This window comes from Eucyclogobius newberryi, unplaced genomic scaffold (genome assembly GCF_026437365.1).
Source record: "Eucyclogobius newberryi isolate DKJ021-1_F unplaced genomic scaffold, fEucNew1.0.hap1 SCAF_16, whole genome shotgun sequence".
Classification (NCBI taxonomy): Eukaryota; Metazoa; Chordata; class Actinopteri; order Gobiiformes; family Gobiidae; genus Eucyclogobius; species Eucyclogobius newberryi.
This window is the reverse complement of record NW_027315790.1, coordinates 23431679-23448553: the sequence shown is the minus strand read 5'-3', so window position 1 is coordinate 23448553 and position 16875 is coordinate 23431679. Positions and strand designations below refer to the sequence as shown.

Genomic DNA, 16875 nt, shown 5'->3' with positions numbered 1-16875 from the left:
ACAAAAAGAGCGGGGCCTCTTCCAAGATGAAGTTTGTGTATTTGAAAGACAAAAAAGAAAACAAAAGCTCAACCATGTGTGCAACAAATGTTCTGTTTGCGTAATTTCCCGCTATATTGTTCCAATGTATGTTATTTTTTTAAGTAAACATCACAGTTTGACTATTTCAACATTGCTCTGTCCTGGGTCAAAGATTATTTTCAATTTACCCCCCAAAATCAGTTGAAGTTAATGCCATGCTTTCTGATAATGTTACCAGCAGATATAAAGTAAACTGAGTACTGAACCCTGCGGCACATTGTAAGTTACTTTAGAGCAACGTAAGGAGCTCAGGTTTATATTAACAAACTGGTACCTGTCTGATGAATAGGATTTAAACCAGCTGAGGCCTGTCCCTCTGACACCTACATCACATTCTGACCTCTTTCTAGAGTACAATTTTTGACTACCCACCTAAACTCATAATGTATGTATTGTGTTTATCATGCATCTAAATTTACAATAATATACAGGGGTGTAGCATAAAATTCTAGGCCCCAGGTACGAACCATCTTGGTGGGCCCACATCACATGTGTTATATGTTCAGTACAAAATGCACATACAGACTTGTGAGAGCCCTTGAGTTTTCTATTCATTCTTCCTGTCTGAATGAACTCTTTGACTTATTGGCAGTTCATAGGAACAGCCCAAATTGTCCCTCCTTGCTAGCATCCACTTTCCACATCGCTCTTTGTGCCAGCTCATTCCTGGGACGGTGATGTCATTGGGCTTCATGTTGCTCCGTTGGACCAGGAATGCTGTGGCTTTTATCGGGCCTGGAGCCACAAGTTTTGATTTAAGAGCCTTTTGGACCAATCACATTACAGGAAATGGTGAATCATAAAAATCAGCTGTCATATAGGCTACCAACTTGGACAGAATTTTTTAGCAAAGAGATGACAGTTTTGGGTAAATGATTAAGTAAGCCGCAAAATATATTTTTATTTTAAAAGTCATTCTTTCCATTGCTTTGAAATAATACCAGTGGATGAACTTAAGTGCTATGTTATAAGTATAACTCCTCATTAAGTGACGGCCCAGCTGTGAAAAACGGTCTGTTTTCAATACATTTTACAGCCAAGTTTGAAGGAAAATCCCATATTGTAATAAGAAAAATCTGGTATGACATAACATATATTTAAAAGGCCTAATGTTAGGGTAGGTTGGAAAATAAAAGGGGGTTTACAGTAAGATTCAATATATTTTATTTCCCTAGATCCAGTCACGCTATAAGATTTCCCAATGTCTTGCCAAATAAGGGCGAGGGGTTTCAACCAACAACCTCCTCTCTGGGTGACTGCTACTTGTTATCACATAGACCTAATAAAAAGTTTTTCATAGTTTTTTTTTTGCATAGTAGGTGCAATAGTATAGTATAGTATAGTATCTTATCTTAGTACCTTTACATCAAAATAATATTTCTGAAGTGAAAGTACAAAGAAGGCCTATTTTGTGAGAGTGCTACTAAAGTAAGAGTAATTGTAGAGCAACATGGACTACAGGGGACATGCTCAGTCTATGGTTTGGAAGAAACATCTGATTTATTATTTTAAGTTCATGCAATGGACAAAATGTAAAGAAAAAAAAAGAAAAAAAATAGAGTACTGTTACACTGCAAAATAAATTATTAAAAGGAAGAGTAGGATGCTGAGAGGTTACTTATGAGTACCCACTACTGTTGGTATTAAAATATGATTGTATCTGCCACAAACTGGGCAGTGTTTATGCGTGAGTGGAGAGGTCAGTGCGTTCTGCTTTGTGTCAGACTTGTGTCATATGACCGCTTTCATTCATGTGACCCCATGTGACTGGATCTGCAGCAAATTAAAGTGACACGAATAATGATTGACGTTAGCTATGTTAGCCAATATTTGTTTAATGTTGAAGCAAAAACAATTAAAAAAGACACTCTTCATTAGCTTTATATGAATTGGTTACATTTATATGATTGATGGTAACGTTAGAGTAGATTTATGGAACCTCAAACATGTAATGCCACTGCGAAAGAATAAACAAATATATCCAGCTTCATGGCACACGGGTGACATCTGCTGGAACAAACGAGTACTGCAGCCATTGAACATAAAGAAAGGACTAATTATTTTGCTATTTTTTAATTTTATTTTTTATGAGAGTGTCTACAGAGCCGCGGCCGAAACTGCTAGGCTTTTTTGTGCCGCGGCTCCTGAAACTGCTGGGCTATTTGACCGCGCCGGGTTAGGGTTAGGGTTGCGTCAGGGTTAGGGTTAGGGTTAGGGTTAGGGTTAAGGTTAAGGTTAAGGTTGGGGTTAGCCATGAGGCTATATGGCCGTACCGCGGCTCTGTAGCCACGGCCTTTTTTATACAATTTGAGGAATTCACCCTAACTACACCCGCACAAAAAAGAAAGAAAAATGAAAAAAATTATAATAATGTATATTTTGTGCATTTTGTACATTTTCTGTGATAAATAAAATGATTACGTTAAAGTGGACCACGCCTCTTTGGTGCTCACGTGCTCCTGTGCGGCAGCTGTCACATGACCTCGTGGTTTCGCTCTTCCTTCCTGTTCAGTTTTTTCTTCTCGCGGCCCGAAATAATCAGCGATATTTCTGCGTGCGTTGACATTACGCACACGTAGAGGCTAGTTCATGATCTGGCGCAGCTAGCAGCCAAACATTTAGCATTTAACTCCTGGAAATTGCCTTAAAAACCTCGCTTACTTCACGAATCGCTCCTCCTTACAATTTTTTTTTTGGACTGGAACCAAACGCAGTATTTGATAACAAGCGAGAAAGACACGAGCCAGCTGCTGTTTTCCCTTTCGCATTAAGAAGTGACGACTCTGACAAACACAACTAAAGCCTTTTCTTTTTAAATCCAGACGCGCAGGACCGATGGAAGACAACCCTTTCCAGGTAATGTGCTGTAAATGTTGTGTAAATGCTTTGATCACGCTTGATAATGGCTGGCATGTTGTTGCTCATGTGATGATGGGCTAGGCCTTTTTCTCGCCCACTTGTAGCTGTCACAAATGGATTTTTAAGGTCTGCAGTGTTTGTGTTGCTCTCTGTAAATCGTATAACGCCTTGTTGTTTTGGTTTTCAGGACCCTGCAGTGGTCCAACACAGCGGCACTGCTGGATACGCCACTTTGGACCTGTACAACCCGTTTGATAATAATGGGACCCCCGGGGTAAAGCAGCTTTTGTTATTTTTTGACAGATTTTGGAGTAATATATGTAGAATATAAAACATTTCTTAATAGTGGCGAAAGTGAAGTTGAATATAATGGGATTTCAATGTAGGAACTAGGATTAACCTTAGATATCAGAACCTGGTTTATGTATTAACATTAAATACCTGGTTTATATACTGTCACAAACATATTTTACAATATTTGTTCATCAAGAGATTATGGGATTTAGCGTTTGGCATTTTTATTTTAAAGGCAAAATCTTAATGTTTTAGATTTTACTTATAGAAAGTTTGACTCCACAATAGTTTTTCAGTTTATCTACAGATACACCACGTACTTTACCACACATTATAGTTTTTGTGAAGTTCCTAAGCATTTTCCATATTTTTAATGGAGAAGTTAACAAACTGGCATTTCCAATAACCTGGAAATCAAAAATTGTTGTTTTTTTGTTTGTTATAAAGGTGCTAAACCATTAGCATTTAGATCTGATGTCAGTTAATTGTTAAAATTTGTCATGATTTACTTCATTTTGCCTCCAGTCGCCTCATTCTTGAATTTTGTACATTCTGATGCATTTTAAAGGTCATATACGTTATTCAAATCAACTTTTGCAATACTAGGGTCATATTTGATGTAGCTAATATAGCGATTAAAGATGTCAGATTGTCAAATTTGAGTGTCAAGATTATTGTGAGAAGACTTTATGAAATCACACATTCTGAACAAAAAAGTATAAGATATTACCTCATAAACAGACGGATAAAATAGTACTTCACATATACCGTAGTTTGACTTTATTGTAATGTATATTGAGCTGAAATTACTCATTGCTGCTTCCTACGTTATTATTTTGTAGTTGTTAAGAAGACTATAATGTGTCATATCATAAGTATCGATTAACCGAATAATCTTGTCCTCTCTAAATGCGATATCGATACTTCTTGCGATACAAAACGAAACTGAATAACAACAGATGTGCTGCCGTGAGACCAGTTGCTCTTCATGTCTTCGTAACAAGAACTGTCACCGAGCGCAAAGTGAGAACCTCATGATGTGATTTATCCCTCTATTTTAACGCACAACCTTTCCAAAAATATTCTTCTTCTTTTATATTGAGCTTCATCATAAACTAAATTATTTGCTTTCAGATTGTTGACATGTTTACTGCCCCTTTAGTTATGTATGTCCAATAACAGAATTGCTGTGATGACATTGTATGTTGTTTGCACGTGTCGTATTTGTTTTTCTCAGTGTTTAAAGCACTGTTTAAATTAGTTAATAATTTTGATATTGATTAAAAAAAAATGTCTTGATTTTTCTTTGCATTATCTCCATAACAATATTCAGATGTCTTTTTTTTTGACAAAGCATCAGGAATGTTCTAAAATGTGTCTATAAATGTCTTGATTGAGGTTCAAGTATGACACAAAATGGACCAAATAATTAACCACAAAAGGACAGAAATATAACTTTTTTCACTTGTTTCTGTCTTTTGAAATTGTTTTAGTTAACACTCATTTTGCCTATTTACACTACATATTATACATTTTTTGTTATAAATACTGTATCTCTCACCTTTACCAGGAATGTACGTTACCAAAACAAAAGCCCAACAATTTACATTTATTTATAGACTACACATTTGTTAATCTGGCATTTGTATTTTTGATATTTTCAGCCTCCACCTCCATATGAAGCCACTCCGCCCGCTGCTCCCCAAGCTCTGCCCGCCACAACTCCCCCCGCAAGAACCACGCCCACCGAGCCACCGCGCAACTACGGCTCTTACACCAACCAGGTGCGTTATGAACCTATTCAGACTGTCAATAAGTATGTAACACTGGCAAGCATCGGTAATGGCGGTAATAGTCTTTAGCTTCATCATAACTTCTCGTATTCCTGATGCTCGCTTTGCTTTTCCGATCTGCGTAATTCGTTTTTTAGTCTATTGATGTAGAAGAGAGATAGTAAACAGGCGTCTGTGAGAGAAAAAGCAGCATCATCATCATCATTATCTTCTTTTTAGACCGCTGTCAATGCGACGACGGCAGAGCTGCTGAGGAAACAGGAAGAGTTGGAGAAAAAGGCCAAAGAGTTGGAGAGGAGAGAGCGGGAACTGCAGGCGCACAGTCTCGGAGCAGGAGCCGGTAAGAGCGCGATAATTACGACTCAACATTAAGCTAAACATCGTACTAGTCCTGCAAAAACAACCTAATTGACAATAATGAATAATATAGTAATGCAATGTTGTTGTTTTCCTCAGACCGACAGAAGAACTGGCCTCCTCTGCCCTCCTTCTGCCCTGTGGGGCCCTGCTTTTACCAGGACATCAACATTGAGATCAGCCAACGCTTCCAACGCATCGTCACCTTAATGTACTACTTCTGGATTTGTGAGTATCTTTGTTTTGACTGTGTTTTCTGAGCATGTTTTAGTCTCATACTTTGGCAAATGTTGTGCCGCTTCTGTGGCATTATAAGAACAATTCGTCACTGCTAGAAATCAGAATCAGAAAACGTTTGTTGCCATTGTCAATGAAATAAATTCACAAACATGGGAACTTGCTTTGGGGATTCGGTGCAACATAAAACAATGAACAATTATAAAACAACCTATATCAAGTCAAAAAGAAAAACAATTTAAATCTGCTATTGGATAAATAATAAAAATAGGCTTTAAGACAAATAATGAAAATAGGCCTTCCATATACACAACATTTACAGTTGATTGTATATATGTAGTGCAAAACGTGAACAGTGCAGCGAGTGATTACATTTTGGTTAAAGTGTTTTAAGAAGTGAGTCCAATGGCAGAGGGAAAATAAACTTGTGGAGGGGGTTCTGGTCCGGATGGACCGTAGCCTCCTGCCTGAGGGGAGTGTCCAGGGTGAGAAGAGGCTGTGATCCGACCTGCTTGTCCCAGAGCCCTGGAGACGTACAGGTCCTGCAGAGATGGAAGTCTGCACCCGATCACCTTCTCAGCAGAGGCACAATGCACTGTAGTCTCTGTGTCCCTGGCTGTGGCTCCAGCGTACCACACGGTGATGGAGGAGGTGAGGATGGACTCAATGATGGCCGTGTAGAACTGCACCATCGTCTGCGCTGTCAGCTTGGCTTTCCTCAGCTGCACAGTAGTTTAAAGTGGCGGGAGTGACACAGTCTGGTCCAGCAGCTTTTTGGGGGTTGGATGTAGTAGACACTGGCAAAGAGCTGAAATCTGTCATGTTTGTTCAGGACTCGTCACACTTACCTGTGAGGGAAAACTCTGTGCAGCCACGAACTCACTGTCTCGAATTCATTCTACATAATGAGTATTTTAAAGGCAAATTCAGTGCCTTTGTGTCTACCTGTAACATTTGAACAAGCCACTTTTTGATCAGGTTTATTGCTAAAGACACTTTTCCTTCGGACGTTGGAGGAATTTACTGAACTATTTTTAGTCTGAAATAGCACAGAATAAAATATTGTTTTGTTTATATTAATTTCATGAACATGAAAGCCATATTTATTTGTTGTGAATAAAACAAAATGCTGGCGTGGAATCCAAAATTGTTATCGACTAAATTGAATATGAAACTACAATATGATATAAAACTTTCAAAATTAGTTACATAAATTGGACTCTTTGCATCCAAACCATTCTTTTGGCCTGAAGGCGCAATTTGGAACAGGTAATTACTGCCAAATAAGGAGGAAACTACAGCGGTGTCAACTAACCATGTGTGTCTGGATCAGTGAAGGTTACGCTTACGCTTATACTGAAGGTTTTACTTGAATTATCATTATACAAGTTAAAATTCATGCCATTACTATGAGTTCACGCAGTTAACGGTTGAAATTTCTCTTGTCAGTTTGCTCAGGTAATCTTCTGCTGAACCTAATTTCATCTCTGGCGGCATTTTGCGTAAGTTCGGACACTGGAGTTGGCTTCGGCCTCGCCATCCTCTGGGCTCTCCTCTTCACGCCGTGCTCGTTCGTTTGCTGGTACCGACCCGTATACAAAGCTTTTAGGTGAGTAAAAAAAAAAAAAAACGCATCTAATTATCTTAAGTAAATGTCGCAGCGCTAATGTTGTTTGTTTTCTCGCAGGAGTGACAGCTCGGTCAACTTCTTTTTCTTCTTTTTTATTTTCTTTGCTCATTGTGGTATGTCCGTCATCGAGGCGATTGGGATTCCTGGGTCTGGATTCAGGTATTTGTGCAAAAAGTCAGTTATTTTGAGAAAAAAACATTGTAAAATTGACTTTTTTGTGGTTCCGTAGTGGTTGGATTGTGAGTTTGGTCGGTTTGAGGGCAAATATAGGAGTTGGAGTGATCATGATAGTCAATGCCATCCTTTTCAACGCTCAGGCCGTGATGGGGATTTTCCTGTTGAAGAGGGTAAGTACTGTTTTCACCCTGACCGAGGTAAAATGCACTTAAACGTCAAGTATTTGTCAATAAACAGGCACCTTTATTGAAATGTGGATAGAAAAATAAATATTTTATGACGTGAAATACTTTTACTTGAGTGAAACTAGGAAGCGGGCAGTCCAATGTGGTACTTGTGGTTGGTAATTATGCACTAAAGGAGTCATTTGTAGTATTTGTGCTGAAAAGTTGTTGCAGGGATGTCAAGATTGCTCAATTAATAGATACAAGTCACAATGTAATTGCAACATTAAAAAATATTAAATAGATATATAAATATTAATCTGCAAAATTGTAGAAGCAAAATTAAGTTATTTCAATTCAATTTAAACTCCAAAAAAGTAAAGTTAAATATAAAGTGTTTTTTATCTAGCTTTTTAGTTCTCATTTACTTTTCAGAAACATTCAGAAAGTGTGTATAAAGCTGAGCACATGGAGCAATAGTATAGTCTATTTTTGGGACGTCATGGTGTCAATAATCGTGCATAATCATTACATTGTGATGTTTCTTCTCACAATAATCATAACACCACAAACAAACCTTAGCTGTTATACTGGTTTATGATGATACAAGTAGTATTAGTAAAGGTAATTGCACTGGTGATGTCAGTAGTAATGTTTGTAGACTGTAGGCCAGGTTACTCTTGCATCTCTCCCAAACCATTATTCAAATGACTTCGGGCTGGGAGGCGTTGAGTCATAGTTTGATTCTTGAGCAAACAGAATCGGGCTTTATGTGATGGATTAAGTTTGATAATACTCCTGGTCAGGGCTGGGAAATGCACTTAATTTCATTCGAGATCGTGAGTAATTTCTAATCATCAAGTTGTGTCTTTTAAAGTTCACACATTCACCTCAACAAAATTGGTACTAAACCTGGTCTTGATCAGGACTAAACAAGGACTAGAACAGGAGCAAAATGGGCTAAATTTTGGACCAAATAATGACAAGTTTGAATACACCCTTAAGCCAATCCTCCATTTGTAAAACATGTGGTTTGGAGCAGAGTTAAAACTTTAGAGGAATACATTTTCACAATTTTTGTGTTGAGCGGCAATTGTGTAAAGTTTTCTCCAATAATACAAAATAAAATGGAAAAATGTGTCAAACAATTGGGGCTCATGTTGTTTGTCGTACTGCCCAGCTCCGCTCCTGGTGCATTGTAGTTGCAAATCTTGCTTGTCAACATTCAATCCGTAACAAAAGCCCCGCGCTCTTCTCGAGTTATGGGTATCCGTTTCACCCACACAATGTGCATAATAGGACTATGATTAACAGCGCATATCTCTCCTTTTCTATTCAGATCCACAGCTTGTACCGTCAGACCGATGCCAGCTTTCAGAAGGCCCAGTCTGAGTTCGCCACCGGGGTCATGTCCAACCAGGCCGTACGTCAAGCTGCTGCCACCGCCGCCGCCAGCGCTGCCACCAACGCCGCGCAGGGGGCGTTCACGGCACCGCGGTAGACGGAGAGGGGGTCTGACGTGTGGGCAGGAGTGGGGACAGCTTTAAAGAGTGGCCATTGGAACCGCTAACTCTATTTATTATGACGACAATTGGGCAAAAGTGAGCCCACTACGTGCAAAATAGTGAAGGATGTACTGGGCAGTTAGCGACAGGATAATGCAAATGTCAGAGGTTGATCGAGGTTTATGAAGTGAATCTTATGTGAGGTAAAACGACACACTGGGTAATATTTGGTCTATTTTGACAAATTAAGTTGAGTTAAATCAATCTTTTTCGTCTCTACTCAATTCGCGTGAAATAAAAGCGATTACATACTTCACTATGAGTCGACATGGGACCGATTTAACAATAAAACTATTCGTTTATTTGGCCAACTTACTAAATTTCTATACCATTATGACAACGACAAAATATCTGTCATCTGCAATGTTAACTTTGCATCTGCAGATATCGCTGGGATGTTGTAAACTCCTTTAAATATGTTTTATTTTCTCTGATCCAGCCATCGTATTGTAATGTCAGATTTACCTTTTGAATCAAAACAAGGATCATATTTATTTATTGTAACGGCCATGAAAACGAGGGTTAATAATGTATGTTAAATGTACAGGATGATTAGCTATATTGCCAAACAGGTCAACATCACAGTTATTCAGGGGGATGATTTAGATTGTACTTGTGAAATAAATATAAATAAATAAAAAAAATGTTTTTGTTTTTTTTAATGCTAAAAGTTGTGTGCCAAGTGATCAAGTCAGTTCTAACCTTATAATTTTGTACTATTTTGTGCTGGAGATGATATATTAAGGTGTAAATATTAAAAAGCCATCTTAATATTTGATACTTAACGCCAATTTCTTTGTTTGCTAAACGCCAAGTGCTGAACGTTGTTTTGTTAATCTATTCCTAAGTGAATGCCTGGCATATTCTCCCTTGTTGCCAAATCCTCTTAAACTGTGATGTGTTGGTTTGGTTAAGATTTCACTGTTTTGTTGGTGTGTAGTTATTATTAAAGGTCACTATTTTGGTTTTAATAAATTGTAATGACATGCTTACCTCTTCGTGTACATTGTTTTAAAGCAACATATATTTCCCTGATTCTACAAACGCATAGCAGGGGATTCACAAGTAAATTCAGCTTCATCTCTCCAAAAAATTTTATTGATCCAGACCGTGATCTGCCTGTGTCACATGTGTTTGATATAGGCCTAAATACAGTGGATTTGTTTACTTCTGTCAGCAGAACTTGCCTCTGGTTGTCTTTTTATTGTCATTGTCATTCAAACTGCATTTCGCTCTTGTAAAAGAAAACAATGCTCCATATTTTTGCAGCAGTCCATCAAAAAGGTGCATTGTCCAGACACAATGCAAGAGGCGCAGCTGCCCAGTGAAGCAGGTTCTCCACTCACTGACCCGTACTGCTACAATACACCACAGCTACTTTTATTTCAGAGTGATTAAAAATTAGGACTGTTCCCATAGCATTTAACAATCAAAAAAAATAATGCTATATCTTTTGAATGGGTTAGAGTGATGAGTTATAATAAAAGCTTTATTAAAACCTAGGGATGGTGTATTGGATATCGGAGGGTTTCCTCAGATATCGTATCGGTCGGATATTGATAGCTTAGTCAATATTTGGCACCAATAGTTTGTTCTGAACTGCCCCAGACTTTGTTTATCAATGTGCCATTCTCAGTTTTTCCTCAGTGCATCAGATTTAACTTTTTGAACAGACTAATGAGGGAAACTGAAGGCCAATTAAGATAAAATATGATAAAATATTCCTTTATATTCCCACATGGGGAAATTTCATATGCAATCATGCAATAAATAAATAAATAAATAATCCCAGATAAATGTTATTATTTTGTATATAAGTATTAACAATCAAAAAATAATGCTATATCTTTTGAATGGGTTAGAGTGATGAGTTATAATAAAAGCTTTATTAATACCTAGGGACGGTGTGTTGGATATCGGAGGGTTTCCTCTGATATCGGTATCGGTCGGATATTGATAATTTAATAAGTCAATATTTGGCACCAATAGTTTGTTCTGCACTGCCCCAGACTGTGTTTATCAATGTGTCATTCTCAGTTTGTCCTCAGTGCATCAGATTTGACTTTTTGAACAGACTAATGAGTGAAACTGAAGGCCAATTAGGCAAACAATAAATAAATAATCCCAGATAAATGTTATTATTTTGTATATGAGTGTTATTTGTAGACTTAACTATTCAACTTAACATAAATGTGTGGTCTTATTGGTATCAGAGCAATAGAGTATAGGCCTTTATCAGAGGTAACAACCATAGCAACAACAAGATCCGTAATGTGCACATTTTGTATCACTTTTAAAGCACAGTATAAAGACGAAATGTTCATGAAAGCAACTGGCAGTTACTTTATATTGACGGAAATAGATTAAGTTCAACAGCAGTAGTTACTTGAGCCTATTTGAAGCGCCCTGTGTGACCGCTGCGGCTGGACGAGCGCCGGGGACTTCTTTTTTGGACACGACCCCCACGTCAGTCCCGGCGAATTTCACCCGTGAACATGGCGGAGGCTGCCGTGCCAGCGCCGCGGTTTTTCTGCCACATTTGTAAGAGTGAAACAACACCCAATCTTCCGGTGAGTCACTTTTGTCTTTTTCCAAAACGTGAAACAGGACGTTTTAAGTTTGGGCGGAATCGGCGTGTCAAATGCAACGAAGACTCTACTGTAACTGTCAGTATAAACGCGCAAACATGTTCCCGTCACTCCAATTGGCTTTGACAGTGTGCAAAAAAAAATGACGCGCTTTTATGAAAACAAGACTATTTTCGAAAGCTCTTACATTTAGGGTGTGTGAGAGTAAACCAGTTGATTCACGTTGCCATTTTTAGACACTGTTGCCTTGTGTGCAGTTGTCCGTGCGCGCGTGTGTGTGTGTGTGTGGACGTAACTTTGCGCGTCTGGCCGCGGTCACAACTTGCGCCACACCGCGCCGCACAACGTTCTCCCATGCGCGTAAACAAGTGTCTTTTCCCCGCTAATTGATGATCTAGTATTCCCTATGAAGTGGAGCAACCTGTTGAATTATTCATTTCTCGTGACGGGCCAGAAGGGAGCGCACTGTGCAACGTAATGCACTGACAGCAGGTTTACGCGCCGCGGCTCACGTGTGTCAGAGCATGGGTGCAGGCGCAGTGGGCTATAACCATGGGTAGAACATGTGTGCCTTCATTATAAAGCCTCAGCAACCGCTTTATATGCTGTAGTAGTTGTTTTTTTACTAGTATTCAGGCATAAGAGTGTTTTTTGCATGTTATGTCTTTAGTGACTACGCACAGGGATGTCAAACATAAGGCCCAGTGTCTTTGTAGTATCTTTGTAATTACAGGAACTACCCACAAAGTTTTTTCTGTGAGCATTAATAAACTAAAATAATTCCTTCCACACTATAGCTTTAGAAAGTGGTGGCATTATTATTCAACACCAAAGATGGGATTGTTGTTAGTTGAAATGACTTTAAGCCATGACATTAATATGACAAATGTGTGGAGCCAATACAACATATAAGGATTTATAGATTTGTGGATGGGTTTCAGCTTCCTGTTTATACATGAATGAAACATTTTCAGCAACCCCGTGTAGAACAAGTGATGTCCACACAATTGTTTATCCAAAGAGTATATTAAAACCCATTCATTATACAACATACAATTATAAACCCCATAAATTCAAACATCTTCATTCTATATTTCTGTGTTTAGGACTTGGTCTGCCCTAACTGTGACTCAGGTTTTATTGAAGAAGTGGACCAAAACTCCAGGTGCGAGTAAATTTGATCATTTTGATATATATTTTTTGACTTAATGTTACTTTTATTGAAATGTGATCTAAGATTTTGTACAGTTTATTGCAGAACCAAAGGTCTTCTCAAAGACGCGAGCCAGCCTCAATATCCCCAGAGGTATGATGTCCATAAGGATATGAATGTCAATGTTCTAAGATGATTAAATATAGTATTACCTATTTTACATATGTAAGTTTGGCCAAAGTGGAAATAGCTGACTGAAGTTCAAGTCGTCCATCATTGTGCCTGTCCTCAAGAAGCCCCGGATCACTTGACTTAATTATTACAGACCTGTGGCGCTGATGTCTGTAGTCATGAAGTCATTTGAGCACCTGGTCCTTCCCCACCTCAAGTCCTTCACCTCCTCCCTGCTGGACCCCCTGCAGTTCGCCTACAGAGCCAACAGGTCTGTGGACAACATCATCAACTTGGCACTCCACTTCATCTTGCAGCATCTGGACTCCCCAGGAACCTACGCCAGGATCCTGTTTGTGGACTTCAGCTCTGCTTTCAACACCATCCTCCCTGCTCTGCTCCAGGACAGGCTCTCCTAGCTCAACGTGCCTGACTCCACCTGCAGGTAGATCACTGACTTCCTGATGGATCGTAGGTAGTGCTTTTGGCTGGGGAAGAATGTCTCAGACTCGGACTAGCAGCACAGGAGCTCCACAGGGCTGTGTACTTTCTCCTTTGCTGTTCTCCCTGTACACAAACTGTTGCACCTTCAGCCACGACTCCGTAAAACGGATCAAGTTTAGGGACGACACCACCCTCATCGGGCGCGGACGGGGATGAGTCCATCTACAGGAGGGAGGTGATGTCCTGGTGCAGCGGCAACAACCTGGAGCTCAATGCCCAGAAGGGAGTGGAGATGATCATGGACTTCAGGAAAGCCACAGCCCCCCGTCACTATCACAGACTCCCCCATCACCACCGTCAACTCCTTCCGCTTCCTCTGCACCACCATCACCCAGGACCTCAAGTGGGAGCTCACCATCAGCTCCCTCATCAAGAAGGCCCAGCAGAGGATGTACTTCCTGCGGCAACTGAGGAAAGACAAGCTGTCAGCGCAGATGATGGTGCAGTTCTACACGGACATTACTGAGTCCATCCTCACCTCCTCCATCACCGTGTGGTACGCTGGAGCCACAGCCAGGGACAAACAGAGACTACAGCGCATTGTGTACTCTGCTGAGAAGGTGATCGGCTGCAGACTTCCATCTCTGCAGGACCTGTACGTCTCCAGGGCTCTGGGACAAGCAGGTCGGATCACAGCCGACCCTTCTCACCCTGGACACTGACTATTTGAGCCACTCCCCTCAGGCAGGAGGCCACTCCCCTCAGGCAGGAGGCTACGGTTCATCCGGACCAGAACCTCCCGCTACAAGAACAGTTTATTTCCCTCTGCCGTTGGACCCATGAACACTTCTCACTTTAACTCATTTAATCACTCACTGTCACTGTTCACTTTCTGCACTACATTTGTACATTTTACTGTAAAATTTGTGTACATAGTTATTCTATTCTTATCTTTATCCTATAGCAGATCACATTTTTTTCTTTAATGCATGCTCTTTTTGATTTTATATAGGCTGTTTTATCATGTTTCACAGTTTTATGTTCCAAATCACCAAAGCAAGTTCCTAAGTTTCTGAATTCTGTTAATTGGCAATGGCAATAAACTGATTCTCTGATACTCTGATTCTAAAGCAGTGAACATAAATAAAATCAGGTTAAATGCAAAATAGTGACAAACTATATACAGGCCTACTAATTAGTTATCACATATTTTTATATATGTAATATATTTGTTTTTGTCATATCTTCTAGGTGTAACATGAGTCTGTATGTGTGTAGTTATGGCAGATGCTGTTTATGGAGCGCACGGCCCTGCTCTCTAATCCTTCCTCAGAGACAGAATTCGACAATGATGCGCCCTCCTCCGCCGGCAGCTCCACTCTCTCCTCCGTTTCCCTGAACACTGATCAGCTCGAGTCCAGAAAACCGCAAACTTCAAATGATCAGGGGTCGTCATCATCATCATCATCATCATCACTGTCGGACGAAAGCGCAGAGGAGGAGTGAGTGATCGTCAGAACATTTTGGTTATTGTCATTAGCATTCTTAATTATGGTGGCACAGTATAGCAAGCTATAAGGATTTACTATTATATTATAACAAATATTTATAAGACATACACTTGTCCTGAATCCTCCAGTTAAGGTAATCCTGACCTAGAGATGAGCCCCCATGCTGAGCGTATGGGTCATATGCATGAAACAAATCTCCCCTCTGGGAATTATATATTTTTCAGATACTTTGTTTTAAACCAAACCATACATAGATGGATTATCATTTGTTTTTCGTAAACCGCAATACTGATCTAAAACATCTTACTAATACAAATAGGTCGATTGACTTCCTGTTAGAAACTGCCCCGCCTCACATCGCTGGCATTTCACTGTAACAGTGGATTGTCATTTACATGCAGTCGAGCCTGTGTTGCAGAACAAAACAGGATCAAAATACAACTTTGAATAAACTAATGATGAGGAAATATTGTTGTAACAAGGTCTTTAAAGACGATTTTGCATAATATGTTCTCTATAACCTTCTGCATTTGATCCCTCACCATAGGGCTACAAACAAGCGTCTTTACAGTGGTTCAGATGTATTTTTATTCATATTTAAATTACCCTTTTATTCATCTTATTCATTGACCTGTACATTCTTTTTCAAGAGTACTGCAGCAATTCTTTTTTGGTCTTTTCAACATTAATAGTGATGGTGCTGTTACATCATCTTCTAGGTAAGAACACAGTTTCTGCAGATTTGTGTATGACCCTATTTACGGACAGCCTAACTTTTCTCTCCTCATAGAGACAGATGGAGACTGCTTCAATTGCATTCAAGTCCAGGGGACTATGCCTGGGGCCAGAGAGGGTTAGATACTGTTATTACAGATGTGAGTCACTACTTTTTTATGAATTATTGCAAACGTTAATTGTCAGCCAATTAATTACCTTACTTTATGGCAGTGGCACCTTTATTTTATGCATCTCTTTTAGTTGATAGACCGGCTTGATATCTCAGGACCACCTCCAGCAGAAAAGGACTCAATCTCGTCCCTCCCAACTGTTTCCATCTTGCAAGAACATAAAGGTGATGTTCATCTTATTTAGTAGCATCAGTCAATGTCTCCATCAGTCTGCCTCAAGTCTTATGTGACTATGTGTTTGCAGACAGCCGACTGGACTGCCCAGTCTGCATGGAGGAGTATTCTTTGGATGAGTCGGTCAGGCAACTGCCCTGTCTGCATTATTTCCACAGTGACTGCATCGTGCCGTGGCTGGAGCTGGTGAGGAGGGGCTGTGTGTTTAGAGGAGTCGGGTTTAAAGGTCATGAAACTTTTAATGGCGTGTCAGACATCCTGCCTTAATACCTGTGTAAAACATACAAAATAACACATAAAGCTGCACTGTCTTTTCATGTATGTGTTTAACCCTGACCTTTATTTAACTTTAACTGTAACCTGTTCGCAGCATGATACCTGCCCCGTGTGTCGCAAAAGCCTCAGCGGTGTGGACCATTGCCTCTTGTCCTCTGTGTCCTTCAGTTCAGTTACTTCACCCGAGGAATCTGAGGAACTAGACCAACAGGCCAGAGCAATGTGCCAATGAACTTGACATCTGAAATGAGCACGGCCTTCTTCAGGACTTTACTGTGATGCCACTGGTGTTATGAACTGAACTACCAGTGGATGTGCAAATGTTGGACTATTTAGACATTTTATATTTTAGCACAGGTCAGTGAAATCACTTCGGCACCTTCTTTAATCAAGATTTAATTTACAGACATAACATTTACTTGCAAATTGTAATAGTATAATGTTAATTCATTCATTTAGAATAAGATTTAATAAAACAAAAATGGGAAAACTG

The 16875-nt window shown here is 39.6% G+C and overlaps 2 protein-coding genes across 2 annotated transcripts; both read left to right on the top strand.

The window, feature by feature from the left end:
• Positions 1–2570: 2570 nt before the first annotated feature.
• Positions 2571–10149, top strand: scamp3 (secretory carrier membrane protein 3). The gene is made up of 9 exons (XM_072448021.1): positions 2571–2937; positions 3128–3214; positions 4899–5018; positions 5247–5367; positions 5484–5612; positions 7071–7230; positions 7309–7410; positions 7481–7598; positions 8932–10149. Exons 1-9 carry the CDS (start codon positions 2917–2919, stop codon positions 9091–9093), a joined length of 1020 nt encoding a protein of 339 aa, XP_072304122.1. The 5' UTR covers positions 2571–2916; the 3' UTR covers positions 9094–10149.
• A 1422-nt stretch (positions 10150–11571) lies between these two features.
• Positions 11572–16875, top strand: rnf115b (ring finger protein 115b). Its single transcript, XM_072448020.1, has 9 exons — positions 11572–11727; positions 12852–12910; positions 12994–13051; positions 14792–15015; positions 15675–15743; positions 15815–15899; positions 16003–16096; positions 16177–16292; positions 16477–16875. The coding sequence occupies exons 1-9, from the start codon at positions 11653–11655 to the stop codon at positions 16612–16614; spliced, it is 918 nt and encodes a 305-aa protein (XP_072304121.1). The 5' UTR covers positions 11572–11652; the 3' UTR covers positions 16615–16875.

Coding starts and splice junctions, on each gene's coding strand:
- rnf115b (XM_072448020.1), top strand. CDS start 11,653: ATGGCGGAGGCTGCCGTGCCAGCGCCGCGGTTTTTCTGCCACATTTGT. Junction 15,900..16,002: donor TAGATACTGTTATTACAGAT/GTGAGTCACTAC, acceptor CATCTCTTTTAG/TTGATAGACCGGCTTGATAT. Junction 16,097..16,176: donor CATCTTGCAAGAACATAAAG/GTGATGTTCATC, acceptor ATGTGTTTGCAG/ACAGCCGACTGGACTGCCCA.
- scamp3 (XM_072448021.1), top strand. CDS start 2,917: ATGGAAGACAACCCTTTCCAG. Junction 5,019..5,246: donor ACGGCTCTTACACCAACCAG/GTGCGTTATGAA, acceptor TCTTCTTTTTAG/ACCGCTGTCAATGCGACGAC. Junction 7,599..8,931: donor GGATTTTCCTGTTGAAGAGG/GTAAGTACTGTT, acceptor TTTTCTATTCAG/ATCCACAGCTTGTACCGTCA.